This window comes from Canis lupus, unplaced genomic scaffold (assembly GCF_011100685.1).
Source record: "Canis lupus familiaris isolate Mischka breed German Shepherd unplaced genomic scaffold, alternate assembly UU_Cfam_GSD_1.0 chrUn_S1684H1878, whole genome shotgun sequence".
Taxonomy (NCBI): domain Eukaryota; kingdom Metazoa; phylum Chordata; class Mammalia; order Carnivora; family Canidae; genus Canis; species Canis lupus.
The window spans coordinates 18,772-36,415 of NW_023330532.1; the positions used below are offsets into that span (position 1 = coordinate 18,772).

The following is a 17,644-nucleotide window of genomic DNA, read 5'->3' on the forward strand; positions in this document are numbered from 1 at the left end:
CCTTGGGAAGTTGTCATCACATGCTGGCTATGTGGTGGCTGTGTTTTCTTGTCATATCCCACCAACCCACCCAGAGATGATGTTTTCGGTTAAATATGTTTAACATTTACTGAAAAGAGCCTAAACCACAATGAACTGTGGAAACACAATTCCTCATACACACACTCAAACATACATGTATATATACATCTACACACAAGTACAAGGCTTGAAAGAAAACATCGAAAAAGCAAAACAATGAGAGGTTATAAATGCATTTATTTACCACCAGTTTCCAGAGATGATTTTTAATTACTCAACATTCCCTATCAAAGGAAGAGCTTTCCAAAGAAAAGGTGATCAGCAGTGAAAAGCTTAATTCAGAGTTTTGAGTGGTCAGCTATGAATGTTTCCCTTTGAAGATACCTTAACATTGCTTAAATAAGTGAATTCCTTAAAAGTCAACAGATGAGCCAAGCTGTTGAAGGATAAAGAGATGAGCAACATTTCACCAAATGACCTTAAACACCTGGCCTCTTGGCTTTTTTGGAATGTAGTGAGTGCATCACCACCTCCACTCATGTGGGTGCCAGCACTCCACCAGAAGCATCCTGGTCCTGCCACTTAGGAAGCTCAGCATTTTAAAGCTTCGGTTTCCTCAACTTTAACATAAATGATGCTGCCTATGACTCTTAAACTAAATATATAATATTCTACTCAGCACAAGGCAATAAATGGCCCCAGGATGATTAATTTTTGGGGTCACTTCAAAAAAGTCAAATAATGTCAAATAAATGTGGAAAAATTTGGGGCATTTGACTTTCAAAAGGAAAGTATGAATTTTCCAAAGCAATTTGACAATGGAACATTTCTGGGAATGGGAAAACAATGCATGGATCATATATTCTATATGCACAGATACCAATCTCTGTCTATACACTGGCATATGTAAGAAACCTACACTTCTGTAGTTCTAAACAGCTCACTTGATGTCTAGTTTGGTTCTCTGTTCCAAGACTGCTAGAGTTTTAGGATTTCTTAATTGCCCCCATGAGTGTGTCTATGATCTGGAGTCTTCTAGTGCCAGGGAGGCTGTAAAATGGTGAAGTGGCACTTATCTGGTTGCTCTGTGTCATTGATGTACACTAATGGCCATTGAGGTGTCGGCACTGCTCTCTTGACCTGGGAAATTGGTCTGTGTGCCTGTTGATGAGGCATGTCTTTCAAACCCAGTGGATTTCTGTTTCTTCCATACTATTCTGTGACTGATGGAGATACTTTTACTAACCGATCTGTTCCATGTTGAGGTATAAGAAACTCTGTGTGGACATAGAGGGCCATATTTCTTAGACATGTCAGCTCGCTATTCTGTGAGGAATATCTGCTTCCTTTTGGTTTCCATGCAGGAAATGGTGCAGATATCCCATGTACCTGCCTAGTGGTTTTGAGCTTTTCCCATGAGTTTGCCACCAAAATCTTCTACTCTATGCCATGAATCATTTTTGGTTCCTAGAAAGCTAAATCTTTAAGACTTATAAGCAACAAAGAGCTTCCTTTTCCTCATATTCTCCTCTTCTATTCCCTGAGGAGGTGATTTAGTTGTCTCTTAAGGCAGCTTAAGATGGGAAGAAGGATGAGGGACGGAATACCTGAGGTAAAAAAATGAGTTAGTACTTCAAAGATACTTCCTACCATACTTGGAATACCCCTTAGGAAATGCTGTTGTAGAGAACTGAGGATTAAAAGCCAGTGAAGAGAGGGTATGTGTAGTAGTGGTGCTGCCATGAGTTTTATGATGTGTGGTCTCAAGAAATAATGCTTCCTCATCTTGTAAACCACCATCTTTGGCATGGTCCTTTGCACAGTCCTCTCAAACATTAACTCTTGAAAAGTCTCTTTTGGTTCTGGGAACTCTTCCTCCACCCTATGAAAGGAGGAGAAGTTACCTTATGGAAGACATGAGGACCAATTGAGAGCCAGCTCCAATAGACAGACACCTAGGTTAGCTCCAGATGAGCTGCAGGCTAACTAGAGTATTAGGTCACTGCACAAGTGACCTCAATTGAGCCTTCAGTGAAGTGTTATGTGAATCATAACCAAGTTAAATAGTTGTCTAACCTACTGAGTTATGGAATGATTTTTATTATCCATATAAAAACATACAACACAATACAGTACAGTACAATACAATACATTAAAATACAATACAAAAAATATGTAATAGGATATGGTAGGCATTGAAGAAAAAGGAGATATTTTGTGGGAAGATTTCCTCAATATGAATATATGGGACCAAGGAAAAAACGTTAAATGGAAATAGCTGGGTGTTGGATGGGGTTCATTTATCATTCATTGGAAAAATAAAGAAAGAGGAAACGTCAAGCGTCATTATGGAGATTCCAGTCTTCAGTGACTTAGTAAACTGTAGACATGTAGATGGATGGACCCATGCCAGATGGGTACTTTGTAGCATTCTACAGTTTTGCCTTTTTGGAAATCACTATCACTCTCAGTGGCTTGGATTCAGCAGTTTGTTTTTATGTCACTGATGAAAAACAAACACTTGTCTTATACCAACATATTCTCAGACATGACACAAGACTAATCTTAATACCTAATGACGTGGGTTACCCTAAAGATTTCCTCAACACAATGAGGTATGTGTCATAAAATGCAGATGTCAAAACTATGGAGGGATTTATGATATGTGTCTCCAGGTTCTGAATCTAAACTCTGTTTTACAAAATGGGGTGTTGCCAGAGAGCTGTGGTCAGCTAGGCTCCAATAATACTCACTCTAGTCTCAGGGGAACTTCTCCTAGTTCTATTAATTACTTTATTAGAAACGTATTTTACATCCATTATCTTATTTAATCTTTACAGCATATCTGAGATTTAGACATTATTTTTATCCACATGTTAGGGATGAATAAACTGATACTGAGCTTGAGTAATAGGTCAAATGTCATATAGCTGATTAATGGGAGCACTGGAGTTTGTACTCTGGAGAGGTGGTTTGAAGTCAAGTCAGGTCCTTTTTACTCAATGATGTTGGTTCTTTTCAACTCATTTTAAAGAGCACTGGAATCCTATGGTACCTCAAGACCACTGAGCCAAACGAGGAGGGAGGAGGAATAAAGCCTTGCGCTCTGGTTTCAAACAAAACACATTTATATATTACAAATAGAAATACAAAATTATGCATTATATGCTTAACTACATATATAATATATATGTGATCCATTTAAAACTGTGTTTAAAAAAATTCCCAAACACTCTAACATACCATGCTATCTCCTAATACAGCTAGAAACTTTTTGAAGTTTCTATGCTTTCTTTGTTCTCCAACAGTATGAAACCTCCCTTGAACTGTGAGCCAGCCTTCGGAAGAAGGAGCAGCTGGGAATTATTGCCCTGGGGATGCTCTGGGCTCCAAAACGGGGCTAAGTATCTACCATGACCCCCAGCAACCTTACTGTCTGCATCTGGCCAAAGCCAATTAAATTATTCACAGTACCTGCAGCCTTCTCATTGTTATCACAACTCATTGAATTCTCTCCCAAGAGAGAAGTGATGTCTTCTCCAAATATCTAGAGGCAATTTTCAATCAAAAAGTGTACAAGACAAGCCTGTAATGCAAAAAGTCCACAAAGGGGTGCTCTTTTTTATATGGCATAGCTATAAGTCACATTTTGTTTATAAATCTTGGATCTAACCAATAATGTGAAAGACTTCTAAGAAGAATGCAGAGTTGATAAAAAAATATATAGAAACCTGAGTTCCCTAAGAAAAATAAAATAGAGTGATACTTTACAGTGTACTTTCGGTACAGATTTTAAAATACTACTAGTCAGTGGGCTAAAGTTCTAATTTGTGGCCTAGTTTAATAGCTAACTTTGTGATATCAATGGTTACATTTTTAAAACTAGGATGGTTTTCAAAGTAACCTACTTTATTAAACTTTACTTATTTTTCAAATTTTCGTTTCCAGTTTATATTGGATTGTAACTTATGTATAATGTCTTATTTAAATATGTAAACCATAGACAAAAACTTATGAAATCCATTTCTTAAATGAGGAAGTATCTTAGTTGGAAGGTGGAGATTATCATAGGTTTTTTTTGTTTGTTTGTTTCTTGAGGAAAATCTCACATGGCTGGAGAGAAAACATGTCTGTCTATCTAACAGCAGTCCCTTCTCATGTCTTGCTTTGCCTAATGCTGGCTCTAGACATGAGCTTGGGATAAAGCTGTCATCTTATTAGGCAGGTGTGACTACATTAGGAATTCCTGGAATACTCTAGTAGTTTCTGTCTGATGTAGCAGAGGCAAAAGAGTAGCCAAGTATTTTTCTAAATGAGCCACAACTTGCAGAGCAAGGCCAATGTGTTTGGAGCCATGGGTGCTCATAGTGCCCGAGCCAACTAGAATCTGCCAGTAATGACCAGAGGAGCTGGGTGTTGTTACCACTGTGTCATGAGGAGCCATGGCTTTGCCCAAGGTTACAAGTTCCCCGCTCAAGGATCAGGCTGAGAGTTTAACCTTGGCTTGTCAAACTCCAGAGCCCAGGTTCTTTCCTACCATATCACACCACTCTTCTCTCTCTTTTGTTTAGTCAGTCTAGTATTAAATAACTTGGATGGGAAGGAAGCGACTCAACTGCTCTGCATTTACCACTTTAACAACACCCCTTCCCAATTTCCACCAGAGTAGGATAACGAACTCTGCCATTCCAAGGAGGCCTATGAAGATGTGCTCTTTTCAGTACTGATCCATCCAATTTACTACCACACATTTCAGATTCAAAGCATGGATTCTAAACCCCAGAGGACACAAATGAGAGCTCTCTCTACCTTTTTTTATGAAGTTGTCTTACAATTCCAAGCTCCAGGAATTAGGCAGACAAAGAATGCTTGGGGCTATATGCAGTGATAAAATAAAAGCTGTCATCTGATTGGATGAGGTTCATTGCTTAATGTTGTATAACACCCCAAAAAGGTATCACAAGAGAACAACATTCGCTTTTGGTAGCTGGGCTAGAAGCCTAAAGTCAGAAAGATGCACTTCTGAATAAGGCAAGTCATTGCACTTAGGAAGCTGGAAGCATAGAGACAGAGAACAGAGAACATCTCTCTAGATCTAGTACACAACCCGCTGTAGCAGAGTTCCAGGCATGAATGTATACGAAAATGTTTCACTGAATTCGATTTCTGGGCTAACCCTCTCTGGTTAAATGTTTGACAAACATAAGGTTATACCATGGGCTGTTGATGCTCTAGGATCTCTCTTAGGCCACTGAGTTTTGTCTACCAGTTTCATATATTCAGAAGGTGTACAATGGCTAAGGATTCCACATTAATAAGGTCAGGTGAAGAGCAATAATAGCCATGAGGCTTGCCTGTATTCTGAAACTGGCCTCCACAGGTGTGAAGAATTAAAACTCTTTGGCATTGATCGGTATTTTAGTGGACAAAGTGGCAAAAAGTAAGACAATATTTTCCTAATAGCATATTGGCTGTATTTCTGAGACATGACCAGATTAGAGCAATTATTGCATCATTGCCTTTGGGCTGCATTTATTTTCTCCTCCTCAGTCAATTCATCAATAACGCCAAGCCATTTATCATAAAGGTAGAATGAAAATATACATCCTTGGATATTTCGAAGAAAATCCTTATGTAGATAAAAAAAAGATATATACAAACAAACATAGATATAAAATAGAAAATATATATTGGAAGTTTTACAGAGAAAACACTGAGTTGAAACTTCACTTCAGTCCCTACTTCCTTCATAGATACTCAAACTGTGACCCACACAGAGCTCAGCTCTAACTATCCATTTACTTGCACATGCAAAAGCAGGAGAGTAGATTTTCTCCAACAAAAATGAAAGCATCAAAGCAGAGCCTAGGCTTCAGTGGAAAGGAAGACAAAGCTCCCTTCCATCATATGGCACTTACTCTTTTGTGTACTTTTTTGCAAACTATTACAAAAGCTACTCTCATAACTGCTTCATTCTTCCTTTCTTTAACTGTATAAAAGTAGACGGTCTAATGGCAAACTCATGATGGTCCTGAGGATATATTCATTTCTAGTGTAGGCCAATTCTCCAGATAGTTTGACATGATACTATTCAGGCCAAGGTTGCAGAGTCTGATTCCCCACAAAGATTAGTCAACTTTAGGAAGGGAAAACTTTTGAAATGTGTAAGAACTCTATGCACATGTGGTCACCATCTTCCTAGTCTGTGCTTATAACATGGAAATAGAAAAGACCCTACTAAGTCTTGCTAGAAGCATCAATTCCATGTGTGCACCTTAAAGAGGGCTACACTTATCATGTTACCCGAGTACCTAATGTATCATCATTCTTTCCCCTGTCTCTTGATCCCTATATATATATATATATATATATATATATATATATATATATATATATATATATTTAGTGGTGTGTTTTACTGTAGCCCAGTGTAGTAGTGGTCAGGGAGTATTGCTATTTATTGTATAGTTGAACAGTAATGGCGGAGAAGGAAAGACCAAATGTGACAAGGAAGGACCAAATATGATCTTGATTCTAAGAGTGTCATCATTACTGCATTACCATAGTTTTGTTTAGAGCTGTTAGCATGTACCAAGGTAGATGGATTAAATTCTTTGTTTTAGTTCTCACTTCTTTCTCCATTACCATTTTAGCAATACAATGGGATATCTGTGATTTAGGTATATAATTTCGAAATTAATCTATTTCTTGAGTCGATCCATTGAATTTTCAGAATTCCAAACTACTTTTGTCCGTTGCACCTACTTCAAAAGTTAGATTTATCAAAAGAGGCATGTAGCAAGAGCTGGTTGCCATGTTGTTATCACTTTGGATGGTGGGCTGGACATCACAAATATTAACTAAAGGATGCTTAGGATGTGGTGAAAGCAGACACAAATGGCAAAATCTTTCCTCCATGACTTATAAAGTAAAAGGCACTAAGAAACAGGAGACAATGATGGTTAAGAATGATTTGGTCACCTCACTGAGCCTTTTTGGATTCCTGATAAAGTAAACATTTGCTTACTATTGTGAACTTCTATGTCTATTTTCAAATGTTTCATATGATTTTTCTTTTGGAAACTGCCTTCATTAGGAGGGTGGTGAGGAAGTCATCAAAAGCAGGATGTTTGCTTTGGTGAACATTATGTATGTGCCAGTGGATATTTTGAAATTTCTTATTATTACTAGTAGTCATATTAGTATTAGTATTCTGCATGGAGCCTTCAGGTGGGGGTGTGTGGTAAAAACAAAGTATTTCTAATGTATGGGGCTTTTAACTCCTACAGTATCTTCCTTAAATTTTGATTTCATGAAGTGTTTTCCAGTGTGTCAAATTCTTAATCAGTTATGCCTATGATGGTTCTTGGAAAATCATGATTGAAAGACACCAATCACTACTTGAGCTACTCATGTGTGGATAAAGCTAGAACTTTCCCCACCTTTAAAACAGATGCTACCACAAGAACAGATTCGCTGTCCAAGTTCACTCTGTCCCCAGAATTTAGTTTCTCCTTTAGGATTCTGCATGATTTTCTACTTCCTGATTTTCTGAAGATGCCTTTCGTGAGTGGTCCTTTCTGATTGATAAATGAAAGCATATCCTGTAGGAAAAGAAGAATAGTATATGGCATTTCATATCCCAATCCCAGAGCAAAAGCTTGCTTCCTTTTTGAAAGACCTAGGGAATGTGACAATATGTGGTTTTACAGCTGGGGGGACTAAAGTCAATTTAGATTCTTTAGTCAATGTCTCTCTATAGTTTCTACCCAAAAATCCACCTTACAGTCATACACTGAAACATTGTAATCACTTATTTTAATTTGATTTTTTTCATTGTATTTACCCTTTTAAATCAAACTCCATGTTTCAAGGCCTTTGTGGAATCCTTGCCTGTCTCCTACTTTACCAGTCTTTTCTCCTTATCCCTTCCATAGATGCTCTTCCCCCAAGTATGGAAATCTTTTTGCCATACTCATTTCCCATTTGTTGATTCGTCTTTAAGTGATTGCATGCTGCATTCCTACTACCTCTATTTCCTTTCCTCTATTAAAATCAAGCTCAAATGCTCTCTTCTTATTCTCCAATTACATTTCCTTCTTGAGTCTTTCACTGTCCTTTGCTCTATCGTCATGTCCTCTCCCTACAGTGTAGAAAGATAATAAGGGCTGGAGTCAGAAAGACCAAGGGATCGGAAATCTATTATCCTTCTATTCTATTGTGTGACCTGGGGCACATGCGAACTGTACTGAAACATTTCTAATTCATTTGTAAAGTGTGGAGGATGATAGTTCTAGCTACCCCCAAAATTGCTGTGATACAAGGACCGGGGTAGTAGCTAGCATGTAACTAACGTGGTATATGTCTTCACACCTAGCATAACATTCCCAAATCTAGTGTAGTGCTTTCAGAGGTACTGGGTACTTTGTAAATTTCCACAGTATCAATTCAGTAGACCGATTTGAGATAACACAGGTCAAACTCTGTGGCTGTCATTTAACATATACTGTTAGGATTAATGGATTCATATTTGCCGTAGGATGAGTCTTTATGCTTAGGTAAGATGTTTTCTGTTGTTAGATTAAGTAGACTCAGTTGAAGGAGACTGGAGTCTACTGTGAGTTCAGAAAACAATGGGAAAATGTGAAGATGATTCATGCACACAGAGTCCATTTTGACTGATCTGAACAGGCCTACATGGGTCTCTATGGAAACAAGTGGAATGGACAAAAAGTTGTCCTGATGTATTGGCCTCATGACTCTGCAGTGGCTAAATCAAATGATACTACCAAGGCTTCTCAGCCACAGCCAGGGGCTGTCTAATAATTTCCATATTTGGGGGTAGGTTTGTATGAAAACACTTGGCCTCTCCGAGTTTCTTCTCCTCAGGGAGGCAATAAAAGACCAAACTGAGACCTACCAGAATTGGGAAGGGCAAGTTGTCATTATCATAGACATCCATGAGGGAAACTCCAAAGAGCTGTCCTGGTTTTGCCGACGGTGCAGTAGTGCACTGGTTGTTTTGGCAAGTGCCAGCGCACCGCCAAAAGGCCGAGTTTCTGAAAGTACTGCTTTTCATGGTCTTGTGGCCTGTATCTAAGGAAGAAGGCTGATTAGTGTATTTTAATTCACTTAGCCTTATTTTCACCATGGCCAATATACAGCATGTTCATCTAGTGTAAATGTTCCCAGGATGATTAATTAATGGGGTCACTTCAAAAGGGTCAAGTAATGTCAAATATATATGGAAAAAAAATTGGGGCATTTGACTTTCAAAGGGAAAGTATGAATTTTCCAAACCTATTTGACAGGGGAAGCCTTTCTGGGAATGGGAAAACAATGCATGGATCATATATTCTATCTACACTGATAGCAATCTCCATCTATACACTGGCATATGTAAGAAATGTACAGTTCTGTAGTTCTAAATAGCTCACTTGATGTCTAGTTTGATTCTCTGTTCCAAGACTGCTAGAGATTTAGGATTTCTTAATTGCCCCCATGAGTGTGTCTATGTTCTGGAGTCTTTTGGTGCTGCAGAGGCTGTAAAATGGTGAAGTGGCACTTATCTGATTGTTCTGTGTCATTGATGTATACTAATAGCCGCTGAGGTGTCCAGACTGCTATCTGACCGTGGGAAATTGGTCTGTACACCTGTTGCTGAGGCATGTCTCTCAATCGCAGTGGCTTTCTATTTCTTCCATACTATTCTGGGACTGATTGAAATACATTTACTAACTGATCTGTTCCATGTTGAGGTATAAGCAACTCTGCATGGACATAGAGGGCCCCTTCTTTCTTAGACATGTCAGCTCATTATTCTGTGAGAAATTTCTGCTTCCTTTTGGTTTCCATGCAGGAAATGGTGCAGATATCCCATGTACCTCCCCAGTGGTTTGGGGCTTTTCCCATGGGATTGCCACCGAAATCTTCGACTCTATGCCATGAATCTTTTTTGTTTCCTAGAAAGCTAAATCTTGAAGACTCATAAGCAACAAGATTTATTTATTTATTTTTTTATTTACTTATTTATTCATGAAAAAACACAGAGAGAGGCAGAGACATAGGCAGAGGAAGAAGCAGGCTCTGGGCAAAGAGCCTGATGTGGGACTCGATCCGGGAACTCGGGGATCACACCTTGAGCCAAAGGCAGACGTTCAACAGCTGAGCCACCCAGGTGTCCCTTAAATAGATTTTAAAACTTTTCCAAATTCACATGGTAAATAATCTAGAATAGGATTGAAATTCAGGGCTGTACGATTAAAAAAATCAATGTTCATAACTAAGATTCTATGTTCTTATTTTAGCCCCAGTGCCTTCTTTTTGACAACTCTGGTCCATAAATTATGCTAACAGTTAATGCACTTAATTACACCTATAGGTTATTTTTCACTGAAACACATGGATACCATACATTTCTTCTGCTTGAAAAAACTAGAATTTACCCATTTGCCTTCCAGATAAAACCTTGTATTTGTTAGTGTGGTATTCAGAAAGTAAAAGTAAATTAGGGAGATCAGAGTGAAGAAACAGGGGACTCAAGATGAGTTAAAGTTCAGAGTGATTAATGTACTTAATTGTATTTACTTATTTATGTTTTTTAAATTATCAAAGAAAATATCGGATTTCTGATAATATGGATTTCTGATATTTTTCTTAATTTACATTTAAAACTACCATCATGGGGTGCCTGGGTGATTCAGTCAGTTAAGTGGCCAACTCTCAATTGCGACTTGGGTCATGATCTCAGGATCCTGGGATTGAACCTCACATTGGGCTAGGCAGTCAGCATTGAACCTGTTTCAAGATTTTCTCTCTCCCTCTCCTTCCTTCCCTCCCTCCACTCTCTCTCTCTCTCTCTCTAAAATAAATAAATAATAAATAAATAAATAAATAAATAATAAAATATTTTTAAATCGAAAAAATAAAACTATGATCATAATCACCAATGAACTAATTGAAAAATAACCTGTTGGGTGATATGGATATTTAAAAATCAGTGAAATATATTTTGTCAGATAGCAATTTCCAGCCTGACTTGGGAGAGAAGATAGCTGCATTTAAATACACAAACCACACATGCACAGATACATGCATGCACATGATTTACTGAATACCAAATAGTCATTAATGATAACAAGTGTTTTTTTAGGGTTTGGAAGAGGCATAGTCAGCAAAATGTTCCTGATGGAGATGGGCTGTGTGCTGAACTTTGAAGGATATGATACATTTCTGTTTCAGTAAAAGGGAGGAGAGAACAGAAGAGAGCCATGTGTAAATAAACAGAGGTAGAAAATTGCAATGTGTAACATATGTTTGATTAGATCAGAAAATATGTACAGGAGTAGTGGGGGAGTTGAGGTCATGTTATGTATCTGTGGTCTTTAAATGCTTCACTAGTAATTTAGATGTTATCTTATAAATAGTGGGGAATCATGGTAGGTGAGTACATGAGCTCCTCAATAGTAGGTTCTCTTAAAAAATTAACTCTTGGGTGCTTCTAGATGTACATAAGGAACACTTTATTATAATGATCTTTTAAGGGCCCATCCACTGCTAACTCTAGCAAAAGTGTTATACATTTAAATGTTACTGGTACCTGATTCATACAGACTTAATATTATAACCTGGCTTTTATACTTTTTAAGATACAAGATCAATGATGTCAGTGTCCATTACATATTCTGCACTTAAATCCTTGTGAAAACTTTCCAGCATAATCAGTTGATGAGGTGGATAAAATGAAATAGAGAACATGGAAAGCAACATTATCATAACTGTGTAGTCTTCCTTTAATCTTTCCTTCCAAGTACTGATTGATTTACTCTTTAATACCATAATTCAGTATATATCATCAATGTATATCATTAATTTATTATATATCCCCATCATTTCAACTAGGTGCTGAGGATTCACAGATGAATTAGGCTTGACCTCAAAGACACATGTACTTGGATAGAGCATAAGATACATATATGTTAGATGTATTGGGTTCATGGAAGGAAGAATGAGTGAATGGCTGTTCTACTATGTTGTGGTACATGACTTCACTATGGGCAGAATGTTGACTGAGTCACTCCTGTTACTTCTCCTTTCACCCAGACAAACCAGACAAAGTACCCCTACCCCCAGCCCATTTTTTGAGGTGGCACTTTGAAACTGGCCTCTAAACTTTCCTAATTGCAATATATAAAGAGTAGTTCATTCTGTCATCTCAGCATGGCAAAATCCTTTTAAAAAAAAGATTTTATATATTTATTCATAAGACACACATAGAGAGAGAGGCAGAGACAGAGGCCGAGGGAGAAGCAGGCTCCTCACAGGGGGCCCAATGCAGGACTTGATCCCAGGGCCCTGGGATCATGCCCTGAGCCAAAGGCAGATGCTCAAACACCGAGCCACCCAGGCATCCATCAGCATGGCAACATCTTAGCCATTTTTCAATATGTTATACATTTGTGCACACCACTGTGGATCTTTCCCACAAAATCTTTTTACCTCAAAGTAGTGTCCCCTAAAGGTAAGAGGTGATCACAGCTGCAGAAAAATTTAGAGGACTCTAAAGAATAGAGAAGTCAAAAAAGGACTGTCCCTGTTCCCACTGGGACTCCTAGGAGGCAGTTGTGTGTGTCTAAGCAGAGAGGGTTGGGATGATCCCAGAGTCTTCTGTGCCATGGAAGCCTTGTGGAAGAGGTCCAGGAGTAGGGATGAAGAGGACAATAAATGGAGGACTGCTGAGGGAGACCATGGGGGAATTTCTGATGTGTTAGCAGATGCTAATGAGTTATGATGCCATTGACCAAAAACTATGAAACCAAGCCTGTACCAACTTTTTTAGTGTATGCCTGATATTTGGATTGAAAGTATTGTGACTGCTACCTAAGTCATGGGATCAAATATCTTTTCCCTCAGCCTTCTCTATTAAGAAATTATCTCTGTCCTCTATATGTCTACTCCATGTTTAAATCATTCCCGTGACACTTTTGTGGGGGAGATTATAGTAGAGTAACTAATGCTACATGTCCTGTTTTCTTTATGAGATTGTAATTTGGGCAGCCCGGGTGGCTTAGCAGTTTAGCGCCGCCTTCGGCCCAGGGCCTGATCCTGGAGACCCAGAATCGAGTCCCATGTCGGGCTCCCTGCGTGGAGCCTGCTTCTCCCTCTGCCTGTATCTCTGCCTCTCTCTCTGTGTGTGTCTCTCATTAATAAATAAATAAATAAAATCTTTTAAAAAAAGGAGATTGTAATTTTGTTGGATTAAGTCATATTTATCTTGTTATATCCCATCCCTTGTAGGGTCAAACACAGGGTCTTATACTTCTCACATAGTAGGTACTTCGTATATAATATGTAATATGTTACAAAATGAACTGAATTGTAAAGAAAATACCATTGAGTTTGTATTCCAGAAAAGACCCTTTCCTATACTGCATTGTAGGACAACGTAGCATCACACAGTTCTTTATCACATACATTAATGAGTTCTTACATAAATAAGCGAAGGGACAAAAATATTAGCAAAATGCTGTCAGTTACATAATAAGAGTTTTGCAGAGAATGTACTCTGAGTTCTGTAAAGCAGATAATTCAGTCCTGTGGCTCCAAATAGGCATTTATCATGTCTCCAGAATGCCCCTTTCTTTTTTTTTTAAATTTATTTATGATAGTCACAGAGAGAGAGAGAGAGAGAGAGAGAGAGAGGCAGAGACATAGGCAGAGGGAGAAGTAGGCCCCAAGTACCGGGAGCCCGACATGGGATTCGATCCCAGGTCTCCAGGACCGCACCCTGAGCCAAAGGCAGGTGCCAAACTGCTACACCACCCAGGGATCCCCCTGCCCCTTTCTTTATTCCATCATTATAGAAGCTCTAATCATAGGGCACAATTTTAGAGAATATGTAAGTTAATGTGAAAAACCCCAGCTGTGATTCCTAAATAAACATCAAGAAAATGAACAGAAAAAACCTTAGTGTGAAACATTTACCTTGAAGAATTTTCTTCTTTCTCTGATACTGGCTTGATTACAGGGGGCTGTTGGAGTAATCGTTATATTTCCTTTGTGATTTTTTATTTTATGCCATTCTTGTAAAAACTGAATTTGTCTGATTTATTAATTTCTGTTTTGAGACATGAAAAATCACTCATCTCTATTTAAATTTTCTTTGTATTGATTACCAACATCTCCATGAATCTGTATGAGACTGTCCCGGAAGACGACTTACCTCATTTTGAGAAGATGAGATATTGACTATTTCATGCATATAGCAAAATGTTAGAATAGTGTCTTGTAATTAAAATTAACTGTATCTATAAGGATATGATTATGAAATAAATATTGGAAAATCTGGTTGAGAAAATAGAAACTACTCACCCCATTAAAAATAATTTTTAAGGGTGCCTGGCTGGTTCAGTCAGTGGAGCATGTGACTTTTGATCTTGGGGTTGTTTATAAGTTTGAGTCTCACGTTGGGTCTAGAGATTACCTAAAAAAATTTTTTATATGTCTCAAATTCTGAAACACTCATGATGAACATGACACCCAAAGTGCATTTTTACAATAAATGTGTTACTTTGAGAAGAAATATCTTTGTGTCTAACTAAAGAATATGACAAACCTGAACTTTTATATTCTAGAACTAAAAGTCTTACTGTTTGACATTTTTATGTTCATTTATACATTTTATAGAAATATAGACATTTCTAGAAATATAAATATTTTCACATTTCCCCCTATACATATGCTTGCATATTTATATTTCATTTCTAAGGTATTTATATTTTTTGACCTACTTCATACTTTAGAGATAGTGATGGTTAACTCATTAAACACCCAAACCAAGCAAATAAAACAACAGCACTCTATAGTGGTGCAGGCCATTTATGTGTGTATCTCTTAACATGGATCCCACAGCATCATGGTAAACAAGACAAATACTTTGGATAGAACAAATGCCTTTGCGATGTTCTTACAAATTTATATTCCCATTAATGGTGATATACCAAGAATAGAGTATATTTTTAATTTCTTTTAGGACCACAGCTATGTTTTCCTTCTCACAGCAAATGGTAAGATATCATCACTATTGGGAATTGAAGTCCATAAAAGAGAAAAAAATAGTTCTTCAATGACCAAATGTGATTTTCAGAAGTCATGTTTAGTGAGTAACATGATTAATCTTGCATTTAAAAAGAGTCAGAAAAGATAAAAGGAAGAACATCTTCCTTCTTTTGAACTACATTTCACTCCACAAATACTAATAAACAAAGAGTAGAGAGTCATGTGAAAAACCTATAAAGGATAATTCAGTACAGGAACTTGCATAGAATTATTTTCCATTAACTAATCAGAACTTGCATTAATGTAAATGAAATCTATTTTAGCTTCCAGGAATACCATTGATTCTTTAAGGGACCTAAAAGAATAAAGAATGAATGTATAAGAATAGTAATACGATGGTAATGTGTAATAATTATACATCTACCTAATTGCAAGATATAGTGCAAAGTGTAATCAGTACTGTTGTTGTGCCCAAGATTGCGAATCCAAGAAACCACCGAGGAGCTGACAACGATGCAAGCGCACGAGGGTTTATTAGCAAGCTTGAGCTTGGGTCCAGGTATACCTAGAGTAGAACACAGGAAACACCCTTTTTGAACTCGGCCACAATAACTTCTTGCAAGATACATCCATGAAGGCAAAAGAAACAAAAGCAAAAATGAACTATTGGGACTTCATCAAGATAAGAAGCTTTTGCACAGCAAAGGATACAGTCAACAAAACTACAAGACAACTTACAGAATGGGAGAAGATATTTGCAAATGATGTATCAGATAAAAAGGGTTAGCATCCAAGATCTATAAAGAACTTCTTAAACTCAACACCAAAGAAACATACAATCCAATCATGAAATGGGCAAAAGACATGAAGAGAAATCTCACAGAGGAAGACACAGACATGGCCAACATGCACATGAGAAAATGCTCTGCATCACTTGCCATCAGGGAAATACAAACCAAAACCACAATGAGATACCACCTTACACCATGAGAGTTGGGAAAATTAACAAGGCAGGAAACCACAAATGATGGAGAGGATGCGGAGAAAAGGGAACCCTCTTACACTGTTGGTGGGAATGTGAACTGGTGCAGCCACTCTGGAAAACTGTGTGGAGCTTCCTCAAAGAGTTAAAAATAGCCCTGCCCTATGACCCAGCAATTGCACCTCTGGGGATTTACTTCAGAGATGCAGATGCAATGAAACGCCGGGACACCTGCACCCACCTGCACCCGGATGTTTCTGGAAGCAATGTCCACAATAGCCAAACTGTGGAAGGAGCCTCGATGTCCATCGAAAGATGAATGGATAAAGAAGATGTGGTTTATGTATACAATGGAACATTACTCAGCCATTAGAAATGACAAATACCCACCATTTGCTTAACGTGGATGGAACTGCAGGGTATTATGCTGAGTGCAGTAAGTCAGTCGGAGAAGGACAAACATTGTATGTTCTCATTCATTTGGGGAATATAAATAATAGTGAAAGGGAATATAAGGGAAGGGAGAAGAAATGTGTGGGAAATATCAGAAAGGGAGACAGAACATACATACTCCTAACTCTGGGAAACGAACTAGGTAGGGGTGGTGGCAGGGGAGGAGGGCGGGGGTGGGGGTGACTGGGTGGTGGGCACTGAGGGGGGCACTTGACGGCATGAGCACTGGGTGTTATTCTGTATGTTGGTAAATTGAACACCAATAAAAAATAAATTCATTAAAAAATAAAATAAACATTTTCTAAAACAGACCAAAGGCTTCAGGAACAAACTACATTTCATTATGAGAGAGAGTTCTGAGTTTACAGGTAAGCATGCCTGGGACAATGCTAAGAATTAGCATATAATGAGGGGGCATTTCCCATCCAGAGGATCTAAGAACTTCAGTTCAGAGTGTCTTAGGAAGTTAATAGCGTTAAATGAAATACAGTAGAGCTGCATATCAAGCTAGGAGAAAATCTAGGATAATACTTCATGGTTAAAAGTACCTTGACACAATCCATTAAATGGCCCACCTAATACATCATGTGTAGCTTACATATAGCACCATAAATACTAAAGGGTGAAATTTATGGATTTTAGACTAAGGGCAGTTATGTTAAAAGTACACTATACAAGTCCATAATAGGCACGACTCTTTTGTGAGCACAGTTTGTGAGTCTTATTCTTCTCCACGGGAGATCTAACATAGTTAGAAACAAACTACCTTATACGAAACTAGTTCAATATAGTTAGAACTCATTTAGTCAAGAAAACAAGTTTTGGAAAAAAAATCTATGAAAGTGGAAGCAGTTTAATTCATACTTACCTGTCATCTTTTGCAGTCTTGTCGCACTCAATATCAAACTTCCACCTTTCAAGGACTTCACCGCTTTCAATATTTGAGATGAATACCACCAGTTTCTGAACTGAACACTTGTATAACCAATCTGCAATACAGAACAGGGCATCTTTTTTGGTTCACTGCATTACAAAGTAACTCTTCCCAGGTCTCACTTTCTGCCCTTAGCAAATTCCTACCACTGGTATTTTGGAACTCCTCCAACCTGTACAGAAAACTTGCCTCACAAT

General features: G+C 38.0%; 1 protein-coding gene across 1 annotated transcript in view; it reads right to left on the reverse strand.

The window, feature by feature from the left end:
* Nucleotides 1–237: 237 nt before the first annotated feature.
* LOC119878515 overlaps nt 238–17,644 on the reverse strand; it is a 30,642-nt gene continuing 13,235 nt past the window's right edge. The window contains exons 3-6 of the mRNA XM_038589141.1: nt 17,382–17,502; nt 8,942–9,117; nt 7,464–7,625; nt 238–3,127 (exon numbers count right to left, since the gene is read on the reverse strand). Coding sequence (XP_038445069.1) covers nt 3,068–3,127; nt 7,464–7,625; nt 8,942–9,117; nt 17,382–17,502 — 519 coding nt within the window. The 3' untranslated portion in view covers nt 238–3,067. The remainder of the gene's footprint in view (nt 3,128–7,463; nt 7,626–8,941; nt 9,118–17,381; nt 17,503–17,644) is intronic.